Here is a 15,168-nt window from a genome sequence, read left to right on the forward strand (position 1 = left end):
CAAGGAACAACTTGAGGCTGTACCTGAGGACAAGAAGGGAGGAGAACCAGCTGATGATTAAGGAAGTCTGGTTATTCAAGTCATGGCAGTATGGCTGCTTTGGGTGTCATGCTTTTGGTAAATTAGGGAGGCATTTAGTGGCTTTTGTCAAAGAGACTTGTGGTGTCTATGTCAGTAAGGTGGCTTTTGTTATTATCTGTACTCATATTACTATGGTTGGTTTCTTGGTCAGTGCTATGGTTCTTTTGACTGAAGTATTGAAGTTCTGTTCCATGATAATTATGTTTGGCATTATGTGTCAACTTGGTAATATTTCTTATGTGATGCTTAATGAGTACAACTTATAAGAGAAAATGGCGTGTGTTTTGTTGGAATGTTCGTGGCATAAATTCTGACAATAGACAAAGGGAAGTGAGATCAAAAATTGAGGAAAGTGGGTGTGATATTATATGCTTGCAAGAAACTAAATGTGAATCTTTTGATTGGAAACTTATTAGGAAATTTTGCCCAAAGAGATTTGATCATTTTGCTTTTGCCCCATCTGTGGGTGCTTCTGGTGGTATTGTTATCCTTTGGAACTCTGTTGTGTTCTCTGGATTGTTGGTACAGTCAGTTAGGTTTGGGGTGCAAGTGAAATTCACATCAGTTCATAACAATGAGTCCTGGAACTTGGTTTGTGTATATGGTCCTTGTCAGGGTCAAGAAAGAGACAACTTTGTGTCTTGGTTATATAATCTGCATATTCCTGCTGAAGATAATTGGATAATTTTGGGTGATTTTAACTTTGTGAGATCACAAGATAATAGGAATAAACCTGGGGGAGATATCAATGACATGTTTTTGTTCAATGAAATAATTGGTCACTTGGGCTTGTTAGAGCTTCCTATCAAAGGCAGAGCTTACACTTGGTCTAACATGCAGAAGGATCCATTGCTTGAGCAATTGGATTGGTTTTTCACTAGTGCTAACTGGATTTCTGATTATCCAAATACAATGGTACTCCCTCTTGCAAAAATTGGATCTGATCATGTTCCTTGTGTGCTTAATGTGGACACTAATATACCCAAGGCAGCTATTTTTAGATTTGATAATTATTGGGTTAATATGCCTGGCTTTATGGAGTGTGTTCAAAAGTCCTGGGACATGGGGTCTGCCAGGAGCTATAGTTCAGCTGTTCTGACAGACAAGTTAAAAACCTTGAGGCATGAGCTTAAGAAATGGCATACTAGTTTGGCAAAACTAAAGCAAGTGATCAAGAGTTGTAATAATGTGATCCTTTTACTTGACTCTTTGGAAGAGCAGAGGCCTTTATATACAATGGAATTTAATTTCAGGAGAATTGTCAAGGCTCATTTGGATGATTTGCTTTTAGCTGAGTGTAATTATTGGAGGAAACGTTGTACCATTCGATGGATCAAGCTTGGGGAAGATAACACGAATTTTTTTCATGCTATGGCTACTGAAAGATACAGGAGAAATACTATTGCTATGATAAGAGATAATGATGGGAATGAAGTAGCTGATCATGATAGTATGGCTGGGTTGTTTTGGAGAGAATATAAGGAGAGAATGGGGAAATCAGAGCCTATTTCAATGTAATTTGATTTAGACAAAATCATTCATAGAGTGGATGGGTTACATGACTTGACCAGACATTTTGAGGTGAAGGAAATGGATGATATCATTAAACATATGCCAATTGATAGAGCACCTGGGCCAGATGGATTTAATGGGCTATTTTTGAAAAAGTGCTGGCCCATAATTAAGAAAGATTTTTATAAGTTAGCTGCTGATTTTCATGATGAATCCATTCAGCTGAGGAATATTAATGGTTCTTTCATTACCCTGGTGCCCAAGAAGCCTATGCCAGTACAGGTGAATGATTTTAGGCCTATCTCTTTAACCAGTGCGTGTGTGAAATTCCTTACCAAGTTGGCTGCTAACAGATTGCAAGATAAAATTCTATCATGCATTCATAAAAACCAATATGGGTTCTTGAGAGGCAGATCCATCCAAGATTGTTTGGCTTGGTCTTTTGAATATCTGTTCTTATGTCAAGCTTCAAAAAAACCAATCATTCTTCTTAAGTTAGATTTTGCTAAAGCCTTTGACACTATTGAGCATGAAGCAATCTTACAAGTGATGAAGCATAAAGGTTTCAATGATAAATGGATCAGTTGGGCTAGGATTATTCTGACCACTGGCACATCTTCTATTCTGCTGAATGGTATACCTGGGAAGCAATTTGAGTGTAAAAGAGGAGTTAGACAAGGGGATCCAATATCTCCCCTATTTTATTTGTTTGGTTCTGACTTGCTTCAGTCAGTCCTCAATGATTTAGTGCAGGAGGGTTTGCTGTCTTTGCCTATCATTACCAATGATCCTGACTTTCCCATTGTGCAATATGCTGATGATACTTTGCTTATTTTGCCTGCTGAAAAGGATCAACTATTGTTGGTAAAAGATGCTTTGAGGAAATTTTCAATGTCAACTGGTCTGAAAATTAATTTTGATAAATCACAGATGCTGCCAATTAATGCGTCAGATGATTTGCTTCAGCAGTTGGCTACAGTGTTTGATTGTCAGGTAGGGAAAATGCCTTTTACCTATCTAGGCCTACCTGTGGGAACTACCAAACCTACTATCACTGAACTATCTCCATTGGTTTGCCGTTTGGAAAGGAAATTGACATCTAGTTCTATTTTTTGTCTCAAGGAGCACGCCTGCAGCTTATCAACTCTGCCCTGGCTTCCATGCCATTACACTTTCTATGCTCCTTGCAGCTGCCTGTTGGTTTGACTAATCAATTGGACAGAATATTAAGGCAATGTCTGTGGAGGGATAAGGATGGTATGCCTAAGCAGTCTTTGGCAGCCTGGGATATGATATGTAAGCCTAAGCTGAAAGGAGGTTTGGGGATTGTAAACTTTCAGAAACAGAATGCAGCCTTGTTGATCAAATATTTGGACAAGTTCTATAATAAGAAGGACCTTCCCTGGGTAGACCTGCTCTGGTTTGCACATTACCAGGATAAAGTACCTCATGAGGAGAAGCTTTGTGGATCTTTTTGGTGGCGTGATGTTATGAAACAGGTGGATAATTTCAGAGGAGTGGCAGCTGTAATCCATGGTGCAGGTGATACTATGCTGTTCTGGTCAGACAATTGGTAGGTTAATGGCTCATCTCTGCCAATGAGTCAAAGGTACCCTAGGTTATTCTCCTATGCGCTATTCCCTAATATCTCTTTGGTGAAGATGTTTAATGAGGAGGATCTGGATTTGATGTTCTATTGGCCACTCTCTACACAAGCACATCAGGAGTTAATAGAGGTGAAACACATTATGCAGTCTAATCCATTGACAAAGGCTAAGGATCAATGGGTATATGTTTGGGGTGATCATTATGCTTCTGCATGCTTTTACAAGCACATCCATGCTCATATACAGGTTCCTAGTGTGTACAGATGGCTTTGGAAATCAAGTTGCATTATGAAGCATAAAGTGTTTGCTTGGCTATTAATCTCTGATAGACTAAATACACGTGATTTGCTCAAAAGAAGGCATTGGCATGTTACAGAGGATGAGCATTGTGTTCTCTGTCCAGGAAGAGTCTTTGAGGATCGTATTCATCTATTCTTTGAATGTAATTTCAGTGTCAGAATATGGAATTATCTGCAAATTGAATGGGATGGCAATGATGATATGCAACAAGTGTTAGCAGGGGCTAGGAAGAGCTTCTCCAAGCCTTTTTTCATGGAAGTGATAATTTTGGCCTGTTGGAATATCTGGTTACTCAGAAATGGGAGGATCTTTAATGATGAAGTCTGCTCTTTCACTAAGTGGAAGGGGAAATTCATTCATGATATATCATTGCTGCAACATAGGATTAAAGTGAAGCACAAGGATAGGTTGCTCTCCTGGATTAGGTCTCTGCCTTAGAGCTTTTTTCCAGTAGTGACTTCTGGTGTACATAATCTTTTCTTTATTTTTCCTCATCCTTTGTACATAGATTATTTGTTTTAATATAATAAATTACTGTGGGGCTTTTTGCCTCACAATCTTGGGTTTCAAAAAAAATGGCTGATAAATCTACTGCTATTCCTGTTGGTATATGCGAGGATGTTCCTGTTCAAGTTACTAATAATTGCTTAATATTAACTAATTTTGTTGTGTTAGAAATGCCTGAAGATGATAATATGTCTATTATTCTTGGGAGACCTTTTCTTAACACTGCAGGGGCTGTTATTGATTGCAATAAAGGAAAAGTTACTTTCAATGTTGATGACAAGGAGCATACCGTTTATTTTCCCAAGAGGATTGATAAAGTACGTGGAGTTAATACAATTTCTAATGTGAGAACTATCAAAGTGGGAGTTATTGATTGTCCTATATATGATCCTAAAGAAGGATATCAAAATATTATGATTGGATCCATATCAATACAATACAAGGTAACATGATTGATTTGAGGTTTATTTCTTCTTATGTCATGTAAAAATTTATTTGGTGGCAAGACTTGATCAACCTTGTTAACAAGTACATTTTATATGCATAGAGGAGCTAAACAACAATTCTTTCTTCCTCCACTTGTTTTACTTGCTGTAGCACTACTTGTTTTGCAAGGTTCTTTAATTGTTTAGAGGTTTGAAAATCTTTTTCTACCCTGTAATAATAATTTTACCACCCAAAAATGTGCATTTTTCAAAGTTTTCAAAAATTTACAAAAATTATACCGTTGGTCTTATTTTTCGAAGAGCTACCTGGGAGTGACTGGGGCTGACCAGTGGGGCACTGCTGTCTACTGTTGGCTTCTTTTCCTGTAGACAGTGTTGGGCCTCCAAGAGCAGAGGTTTGTAGAAAAGTAGCAAGTTTTCCCTTAAGTGAATCACCCAAGGTTTATCGAACTCAGGGAGGAAGAGGTCAAAGATATCCCTCTCAAGCAACCCTGCAATTACGATACAAGAAGTCTCTTGTGTCCCCAACACACCTAATACACTTGTCAGATGTATAGGTGCACTAGTTCGGCGAAGAGATAGTGAAATACAAGTAATATGGATGGATATGAGTGGTAATAGGAATCTGAAATAAATATGGCAGCGAGTAACCATGCAACAGAACAGTAAATAAACGAATATTCGATGTTCGGAAACAAGGCCTAGGGATCCTACTTTCACTAGTGGACACTCTCAAGATTGATCACATAACTGAAACTACTCTACACTCTTTTGTTGGATAACAAACACCATTCATTGTGTAGGGCTACAAGAGCACCTCAATGCCGGAGTTAACAAGCTCCACAACATCCGGAGTTCATATTTAAGTAACCTTAGAGTGCATGATAGACCATTGCAATTATACCGAGTGCTAACATAGCAAGCACACTGTCACCGTCAGGCTATGAACGGGGGAATAGATCACATCAATACTATCATAGTAATAGTTAACTTCATAATCTACAAGAGATCACAATCATAGCTTATACCAAGTACTACATGATGCACACACTGTCAACATTACATCATGGAGGAGGAATAGACTACTTTAATAACATCACTAGAGTAGCACATAGATGATATACAACTAGATCACAAAGAGAGATGAACCACATAGCTACGGTAGAGCCCTCAGCCTCGGGGGAGAACTACTCCCTCCTCATCATAGGAGACAGCAATGGCGATGAAGATGGCAGTGGTGTCAATGGAGATGCCTTCCGGGGGCACTTCCCCGTCCCGGCGGCGTGCCGGAACAGAGACTTCTGTCCCCCGAATCTTGGCTTCGCGATGGCGGCGGCTCTGGAACTTTTCTCGTATCGTGGCTTATTCTCTTAGGGTTTTCGCGACGGAGGCTTTAAGTAGGCGGAAGGGCAGCCTCGGAGGGGTCCTAGGGGACCACACCATAGGGGGGCGTGCCCCCCCTTGGCCGTGCCGCCATGTGGGGTGGGGCCCCCCTTGGCTCCCCTCTGGTCCCTCTTCGGTGCTCTGGAACCTTCCATGGAAAATAGGACCCTGGGCGTTGATTTCGCCCGATTCCGAGAATATTTACTTTGTAGGATTTCTGAAACCAAAAGCAACAGAAAACAGCAACTGGCTCTTCGACATCTCGTCAATAGGTTAGTGCCGGAAAATGCGTATAAATGATGTAAAGTGTGTATAAAACATGTGAGTATCATCATAAAAGTAGCATGGAACATAAGAAATTATAGATATGTTTGAGACGTATCAAGCATCCCCAAGCTTAGTTCCTACTCGCCCTCGAGTAGGTAAACGATAACAAGGATAATTTCTGAAGTGACATGCTATCATAATTCTTGATCAATACTATTGTAAAGCATATGAGATGAATGCAGCGATTCGAAGCAATGGTAAAGACAATGAGTAAACAACTGAACCATATAGCAAAGACTTTTCATGAATAGTACATTCAAGACAAGCATCAATAAGACTTGCATAAGATTCATAGTAGAAGGTATCGAAGCAACACAAAGGAAGATTTAAGTTTCAGCAATTGCTTTCAACTTTCAACATGCATATCTCATGGATAATTGTCAACACAAAGTAATATGATGAATGCAAATAAGCAAGTATGTAAGAATCAATGTACAGTTGACACAAGTGTTTGCTTCTAAGATGGAAGGAAGTAGGTAAACTGACTCAACATAAAGTAAAAGAAAGGCCCTTCGCAGAGGGAAGCAGGGATAAAATCATGTGCTAGAGCTTTTTAAGTTTTGAAATCATATAGAGAGAATAAAAGTAAAATTTTGAGAGGTGTTTGTTGTTGTCAACGAATGGTAGTGGGCGCTCTAACCCCCTTGCCAGAGAGACTTTAAAAGAGCGGCTCCCATGAAATTTTTATTTTTGGGTGACACTCCTTCCAACCTTTTCTTTCACAAGCCATGGCTAACCGAATCCTCGGGTGCCTTCCAACAATCACATACCATGAAGGAGTGTCTATTTATTTTAGTTTTATTTAGAGATGACACTCCTCCCCACCTTTGCTTTCTCAAGCCATGTCTAACCGAATCCTCGGGTGCCTTCCAACATTTCACATACCATGGAGGAGTGTCTATTTGCAAAATTATGAAAGTTAATTAATTGGGGCTGGGAACCCCATTGCCAGCTCTTTTTGCAAAATTATTGGATAAGCGGATGAAGCCACTAGTCCATTGGTGAAAGTTGCCCAACAAGATTGAAAGATAAAACACCACATACTTCCTCATGAGCTATAAAACATTGACACACATAAGAGGTAATAACTTTTGAATTGTTTAAAGGTAGCACACGAAGTATTTACTTGGAATGGCAGAAAATACCATGTAGTAGGTAGGTATGGTGGACACAAATGGCATAGTTTTTGGCTCAAGAATTTGGATGCACGAGAAGTATTCCCTCTCAATACAAGGCTTAGGCTAGCAAGGTTATTTGAAGCAACCACAAGTATGAACCGGTACAGCAAAACTTACATAAGAACATATTGCAAGCATTATAATACTCTACACTGTCTTCCTTGTTGTTCAAACCCTCACCAGAAAATATCTAGACTTTAGAGAGACCATTCATGCAAACCAAATGTCAACAAGCTCTACAGTATTTCTTCATTAATAGGTGCAAAGTACATGATGCAAGAGCTTAAAAATGATCTATTTGAGCACAACAATTGCCAAGTATCAAATTATTCAAGACATTATACCAATTACCACATGCAGCATTTTCTGTTTCCAACCATATAACAATTAATGAAGCAGTTTCAACCTTCGCCATGAACATTAAGAATAAAGCTAAGAAAACCTGTGTTCATATGCAACAGCGGAGCGTGTCTCTCTCACACATAAAGAATGCTAGGATCCAATTTTATTCAAACAGAACAAAAATAAAAACAAACAGACGCTCCAAGTAAAGTACATAAGATGTGACGGAATAAAAATATAGTTTCACTAGAGGTGACCTGATAATTTGTCGATGAAGAAGGGGATGCCCAAGAGGCATCCCCAAGCTTAGATGCTTGAGTCTTCTTGAAATATGCAGGTATGAACCACGGGGGCATCCCCAAGGTTAGACTTTTCACTCTTCTTGATCATATATCATCCTCCTCTCTTGACCCTTGAAAACTTCCTCCACACCAAACTCAAAACAAACTCATTAGAGGGTTAGTGCATAATCAAAAATTCACATATTAATAGGTGACACAATCATTCTTAACACTTCTGGACATTGCACAAAGCTACTGAAAGTTAATGGAACAAAGAAATCCATCCAACATAGCAAAAGAGGCAATGCGAAATAAAATGCAGAATCTGTCAAAACAGAACAGTCCGTCAAGACGAATTTTTTAGAGGCACTTAACTTGCTGAGATGAAAAAGCTCAAATTTAATGAAAGTTGCGTACATATCTGAGGATCGCTCACGTAAATTGGCGGATTTTTCTGAGTTACCTACAGAGAATTCTACTCAAATTCGTGACAGCAAGAAATCTGTTTCTGCGCAGTAATCCAAATCTAGTATCAACCTTACTATCAAAGACTTTACTTGGCACAACAATGCAATACAATAAAGATAAGGAGAGGTTTCTACAGTAGTAACAACTTCCAAGACACAACAAAACAGTAGCAAAATAAAAACATGGGTTATCTCCCAAGAAGTGCTTTCTTTATAGCCATTAAGATGGGCTCAGCAATTTTAATGATGCTCACATAAGGATGAGAGTTGAAGCAAAGAGAGCATCAAAAAGCAAGTATGAAACACTTTTAAGTCTAACCCACTTCCTATGAAAAGGAATCTTGTAAATAAACAAGTCATGTAAGCATAATGCAATACGCATAGGAAAACTAGACAAGCACAACTTCAAGATTTTCAGCAAAAATAGAGGTGTTTTAGTAACATGAAAATTCATACAACCATATTGTCCTCTCTCATAAAGATTTTTAGTAGCATGGTGAACAAACTCAACAATATAAGTATCACATAAAGCATTCTTATCATGAGTCTCATGCATAAAATAATTACTACTCCCAGCATAAGCATAGTCATTCTTATTAATTGTAGTGGGAGCAAATTCAACGAAGTAGCTATCATTATTATTCTCATCACCATAATCATCAAATATAGGAGCCATAGTATAATCATAATAAACTTCCTCCTCCATAGTAGGTGGCACCAAAATACCACTATCATTATAATCATCATAAATGGGAAGCAAAGTATCATCAAAGTAAATTTTCTCATCCATGATTGGGGGACTAAAAATATCAAGCTCATCAAAACCAGCTTCCCCAAGCTTAGAATTTTCCATAGCATTAGAAACAACGGTGTTCAAAGCATTCATACTAATAACATTGCCATTAGCATGCATATAAAGTTCCATAGGTTTTTTAATTTTCTCTTCAAACACCTCATGTCCTAATTCAATATAAATTTCATAAAGATCTCTAATTTTTTTGTTATTTTCCATTAAGCCTAACTAGTGAAAATAAAATCAAGAAACAAAAAGATGCAATTGCAGGAACTAAAGGAAATAGCTTCAAGCACTCACACACCAGCAACAGTGCTAGGAAATAGCTTAGTAGTCGGAGGATGTGGATACCTTTTACCTTACCTCCCCGGCAACGGCGCCAGAAAATAGCTTGCTGTCTACTGTTGGCTTCTTTTCCTGTAGACAGTGTTGGGCCTCCAAGAGCAGAGGTTTGTAGAACAGCAGCAAGTTTTCCCTTAAGTGAATCACCCAAGGTTTATCGAACTCAGGGAGGAAGAGGTCAAAGATATCCCTCTGAAGCAACCCTGCAATTACGATACAAGAAGTCTCTTGTGTCCCCAACACACCTAATACACTTGTCAGATGTATAGGTGCACTAGTTCGGCGAAGAGATAGTGAAATACAAGTAATATGGATGGATATGAGTGGTAATAGCAATCTGAAATAAATATGCCAGCGAGTAAACATGCAACATAACAGTAAATAAACGGATATTCGATGTTCGGAAACAAGGCCTAGGCATCCTACTTTCACTAGTGGACACTCTCAACATTGAGCACATAACTGAAACTACTCTACACTCTTTTGTTGGATAACAAACACCATTCATTGTGTAGGGCTACAAGAGCACCTCAATGCCGGAGTTAACAAGCTCCACAACATCCGGAGTTCATATTTAAGTAACCTTAGAGTGCATGATAGACCATTGCAATTATACCGAGTACTAACATAGCATGCACACTGTCACCGTCAGGCTATGAAAGGGGGAATAGATCACATAAATACTATCATAGTAATAGTTAACTTCATAATCTACACGAGATCACAATCATAGCTTATACCAAGTACTACATGATGCACACATTGTCAACATTACATCATGGAGGAGGAATAGACTACTTTAATAACATCACTAGAGTAGCACATAGATGATATTCAACTAGATCACAAAGAGAGAGATGAACCACATAGCTACGGTAGAGCCCTCAGCCTCAGGGGAGAACTACTCCCTCCTCATCATAGGAGACAACAATGGCGATGAAGATAGCGGTGGTGTCGATGGAGATGCCTTCCGGGGGCACTTCCCCATCCCGGCGGCGTGCCGGAACAGAGACTTCTGTCCCCCGAATCTTGGCTTCGCGATGGCGGCGGCTCTGGAACTTTTCTCGTATCGTGGCTTATTCTCTTAGGGTTTTCGCGACGGAGGCTTTAAGTAGGCGGAAGGGCAGCCTCGGAGGGGTCCTGGGGGACCCACACCATAGGGGGGCGTGCCCCCCCTTGGTCGCGCCACCATGTGGGGTGGGGCCCCCTTGGCTCCCCTCTGGTCCCTCTTCGGTGCTCTGGAACCTTCCGTGGAAAATAGGACCCTGGGCGTTGATTTCGTCCGATTCCGAGAATATTTCCTTTGTAGGATTTCTGAAACCAAAAACAGCAGAAAACAACAACTGGCTCTTCGGCATCTCGTCAATAGGTTAGTGCCGGAAAATGCGTATAAATGATGTAAAGTGTGTATAAACATGTGAGTATCATCATAAAAGTAGCATGGAACATAAGAAATTATAGATACGTTTGAGACGTATCAGGCACCCCAGGGCTGCCCCCCATGAGCCGGCGCGGCCAAGGAGGGGGGCGCGCCACCCTGTGGTGTGGGCCCCTCCTTGCCCCACTAAGTCATCTCTTCCTCCCATTCTACTCTCTCTCCCGAAAAAACTCGTACCAACTTTCTCTCACTCGCGTTTTTGCTCAAGAGCTCAGGATTCTTCGATCTCTTTGCTCAGCCCAGATTTTTGTCTGAAATTTGGCACATTTTCTCTCTGGTATGTGACTCCTCCGATTATCCAAATAGAATTTTGTTTGGTTGAGTATATCTTGAGTATTTTGCTGCTGTAGGTAACATGTTAAGTGATCTTGCATGCTTGTTCTAAGTTGTAAGAATTAGTTTTGATGCATGTTTAGTACTCTACCAAGTTCTTATATTAGTTTCCCTCATTTATATGTCTCCAAATCAACTTTTATAATGTTTGCTGAAAAATTTCAGAAAAAGAAGATGCATAACCATACGTTTGGAGAAGTGTTCGAAAGAGAGACGACAAGCACAGGAAGGCCCTCAAGGGCAGCCACTCGAATTAGACGATCCTATAATGAGGATGTCATCGCACCGAGCTTCGAAGTTGAAGAGGATAATGGAGTTCCTAATGCTTCATCCTTTCCATGCTATGACTTTTTGCGTAATGCAGGGCTGCTTGATGACTTCTTGTTCCTCATCAATAATGTGGGCTTATCTACCTATATGGAAGATGAGAGGAGTCAATACTACATGCTAACTAAAATTTTTGTTGAAATCTTTAAGTTCAACAACGCACACTTCCAACCATCAGTTACATTTAGGATTTATGATAGGCCTATTACTATGAAGTTGAAGGATTTTTGTGCTGCATTGGATATTACTCCTGTAGGTACAGCGAAGAAGATCAAGAAAAGCCCCAAATCTTTGATGGAGCTCTATCGAGAAGTTACCAATGATGATGGCCACACCATTCAGAGCAGCAAGATAAGAAACATTCAACTCCCTGCCATTAGATATTTCGCTTACTATCTTGCTACTAGCATTCTTGGTAGGGAGAATACTAGCAACATTTTTAGTTATCATCTTGATTTTCTAGTTGCTGCACTTACTGGAAATACACCTTATCATCTTGGTGCTCTTGTTGCTCGTCGTTTATCCAATAAGGGGCCTATTTTTGGAGGAATTGTTGCCTCACGTATTATGGCATATCTAGATCTTCCTCTTGATCCTAGTGATGAGAAATTAACTCCTATAAGGCTTGATATTGCTGCTATGAAGAGTCACCAATTTGTCACAACCGACTCTAGTTTATAAAATATTGTCTTTAAAATGTTGTTTATTGACGGGGATGAGAGGAAAATCCCTTTGCTGCAGACCGATTTGTTCAGTGTTCACAGGAGACCGTGGTCGCGCTCTAAGGAGGAGGTGGATGAGCAGCTGAGGATACATGGTTTCCACCAGCAGCATGACTCCGAGGACGGCGAGCCCTCCTACGGGTACACCATCACGTATCCTGGTGCATCTTCCAGCACATACCCAGAACAGGATCCTTCATCGTCATACTACGGAGGTGCCACTTCATGGGCACCATGAGATTGATCTCCACTTAGGCCAAAAGCCTAAGCTTGGGGGGAGGTATGCTGGCATCACTCATTCATTGCATATTACAATTGCCGGATACTTGTACATACTTATTTAGCTTCTTAAGGTGGTCTCTAATAAGAGGGAGATGATATTTGGGGAAGTGCTGTTTGAAAACAGATTCTGGACTGATACCAAAAAAATTCCCCAAAACAGCCAGAATGTTATTGTGAAGCCAATTTTTGTGCATGTTCCCCAGGTTATTATCTAACTTTCATTAGTTGAGCACTTTTCGAGTTGAGCAGCGGAAGATTTTCGTAAAAATCGATTACTGTACTGCTGTCAAGTTTGACGAATTTCTGCTACTTTGTGTTTATGTGACTCTTTTAGTTTTCATTTTCCTGTTTTTGCTTTGTTTCTTTCCTAAAACACAAAAAGACCAAAAATATTTCTGTTGTTTCTCTTTACCATTTGTTTATTTTGGTTTCTTGTTCCTATTTTGCTTTATTTGCTATCATTGGTTTGCTATGAGAAAATCTAAAAAGATTTTGCTTTGTTTGCTTGTTCCTTTTGTTCTTGTTTCCAATTCGAAAACACCAAAAATATTTGTTGTTCTTCTTTGGTTTTGTAAAGTTCATTATGGAGTTCAGCGGTCTCCGGTGACTGGAGCTTGGTTTTCATTCCAGATTATTCAAGCTACACAAGTGAAAGGCGATAATGACGATCTACGACAACTCGACTGTGGTGAAAGGCTGGTATGAACTCTATTTGTTTTCATTTTTGTACATATACTCATCCATGTGAGCATGCTTAGTTGGTTCATGTGAGGTATATATCATTTAAGAAAGTCTAGTAGTTCATGATCTCTCATGTTTAGCTCCAATATATTAATATGAGTAGCATGTCATAAATATTTGCTTGCATTGTTTTATTCATAAATAGGTATGACATTGTGGTATCCTCCTCTGAATAATTCATTTGAATTGACTTGGCACATGCTCACGCATGCATATGACTGAACAAAAGTCAATTAAGCCTCGATGATTTACTTTGCCTCAGAGTTCTTGTATCACTTTTATGCCTCCGTTAATTTATTTTGTCGCAAGCATGATTATGACAGTTATTGCTCTCTTGATTGTCGCTTCCCAGCCTATTGCTAGCCTTCAGTTGTACTGAGCGGGAACGCTGCTCGTGCTTCCAAACCCCTGAAAACCAAGTTATTCCAAAGTGTCCACCATAAATACGTATGCATGGCATTTCAAACCATTCCAAGTAAATTCTCATGTGCTACCTTTAAACCTTAAAAATACTTCTCAATTTGTGTCGATGTTTTATAGCTCATGAGGAAGTATGTGGTGTTTTATCTTTCAACCTTGTCATTTACTCTTAACAGACTTTCATCAATGGACTAGTGGCACATCCGCTTATCCAATAATTTTGCAAAAAGAGCTGGCAACGGGGTTCCCCGACCCAATTAATTAACTATCATCAATAATTCTCTTCACATGTTTTGCCCTGATTTATTCGTAAGCAACTTAATTTGCAAATAGACACTCCTCCATGGTATGTGAATGTTGGAAGGCACCCGAGGATTCGGTTAGCCATGGCTTGTGTAAGCAAAGGTTGGGGGGAGTGTCATCCATAATAAAACTAAAGTACGTGTGTAAACAAAAGAGAAGAGGCATGATTTACCTTGCTGGTAGAGATAACGTCCTTCATGGGAGCCGCTCTTGAAAGTCTGGTTGACGAGGTAGTTGGAGTGCCCACTACCATTCGTTGACAACAACAAACACCTCTCAAAACAATTTTACTCCTGTTTTAAAAATAAAAAGCTCTAGCGCATGTTAATCCCTGCTTCCCTCTGCGAAGGGTCAATCTTTTACTTTTACATTGAGTCACCATCCTTTCTTTGAGCACCTTCTTGAGAGCACAACTGTCATTCTTAGTATAATATGCTTGTCCCAAAATGTGATTAACTGTGGTATAACTTTGATGCTTTTATCTTTGATAATCTCTACTTCCAGTCTTTCCATGAACTTCAAAGGTGCCCGGGCATTTATGTTTTGCTGTATAAATACGGGCAAGCGAGATACCACTTTATCATATCCTTTTATGAACATTGCAATCTTGCTGATAGACATGATTCATGATGCTTATTATTAATTCGTTGGTACCTTTTCCATGATTGACATAGCTATTAGATGACTTTATTTGCATGTATCTTATTATGAATTTCCTAAGTACTTATCCATATCATGAGAATATTTACATCATATGAACAAATGTGTTCGTGAAAGTTCTTTTATCGCACTCAGTTGTTAACTGAATTGCTTGAGGACAAGCAATAAGCTAAGCTTGGGGGGTGGATACGTCCAAAACGTATCTACTTTCCCGAACACTTTTGCTATTGTTTTGCCTCTAATTTGTGTATTTTGGATACAACTAACAAGGACTAACACTGTTTTCAGCAGAATTGCCCTGGTGTCTCATTTTTGTGCAGAAACTAAACTTTCAGGAAAATCCCCGGGATTAATTCCAATGGGCCTATTTTCACAG

General features: G+C 39.5%; 1 protein-coding gene across 1 annotated transcript; it reads left to right on the plus strand.

Moving 5' to 3' along the window:
- Positions 1–1,143: 1,143 nt before the first annotated feature.
- On the plus strand, positions 1,144–3,170 carry LOC139837944 (uncharacterized). The gene is made up of 4 exons (XM_071827271.1): positions 1,144–1,248; positions 1,816–1,875; positions 2,347–2,586; positions 2,784–3,170. Exons 1-4 carry the CDS (start codon positions 1,144–1,146, stop codon positions 3,168–3,170), a joined length of 792 nt encoding a protein of 263 aa, XP_071683372.1.
- Positions 3,171–15,168: the final 11,998 nt, after the last annotated feature.

This window comes from Lolium perenne, chromosome 3 (genome assembly GCF_019359855.2).
Source record: "Lolium perenne isolate Kyuss_39 chromosome 3, Kyuss_2.0, whole genome shotgun sequence".
Lineage (NCBI taxonomy): Eukaryota > Viridiplantae > Streptophyta > Magnoliopsida > Poales > Poaceae > Lolium > Lolium perenne.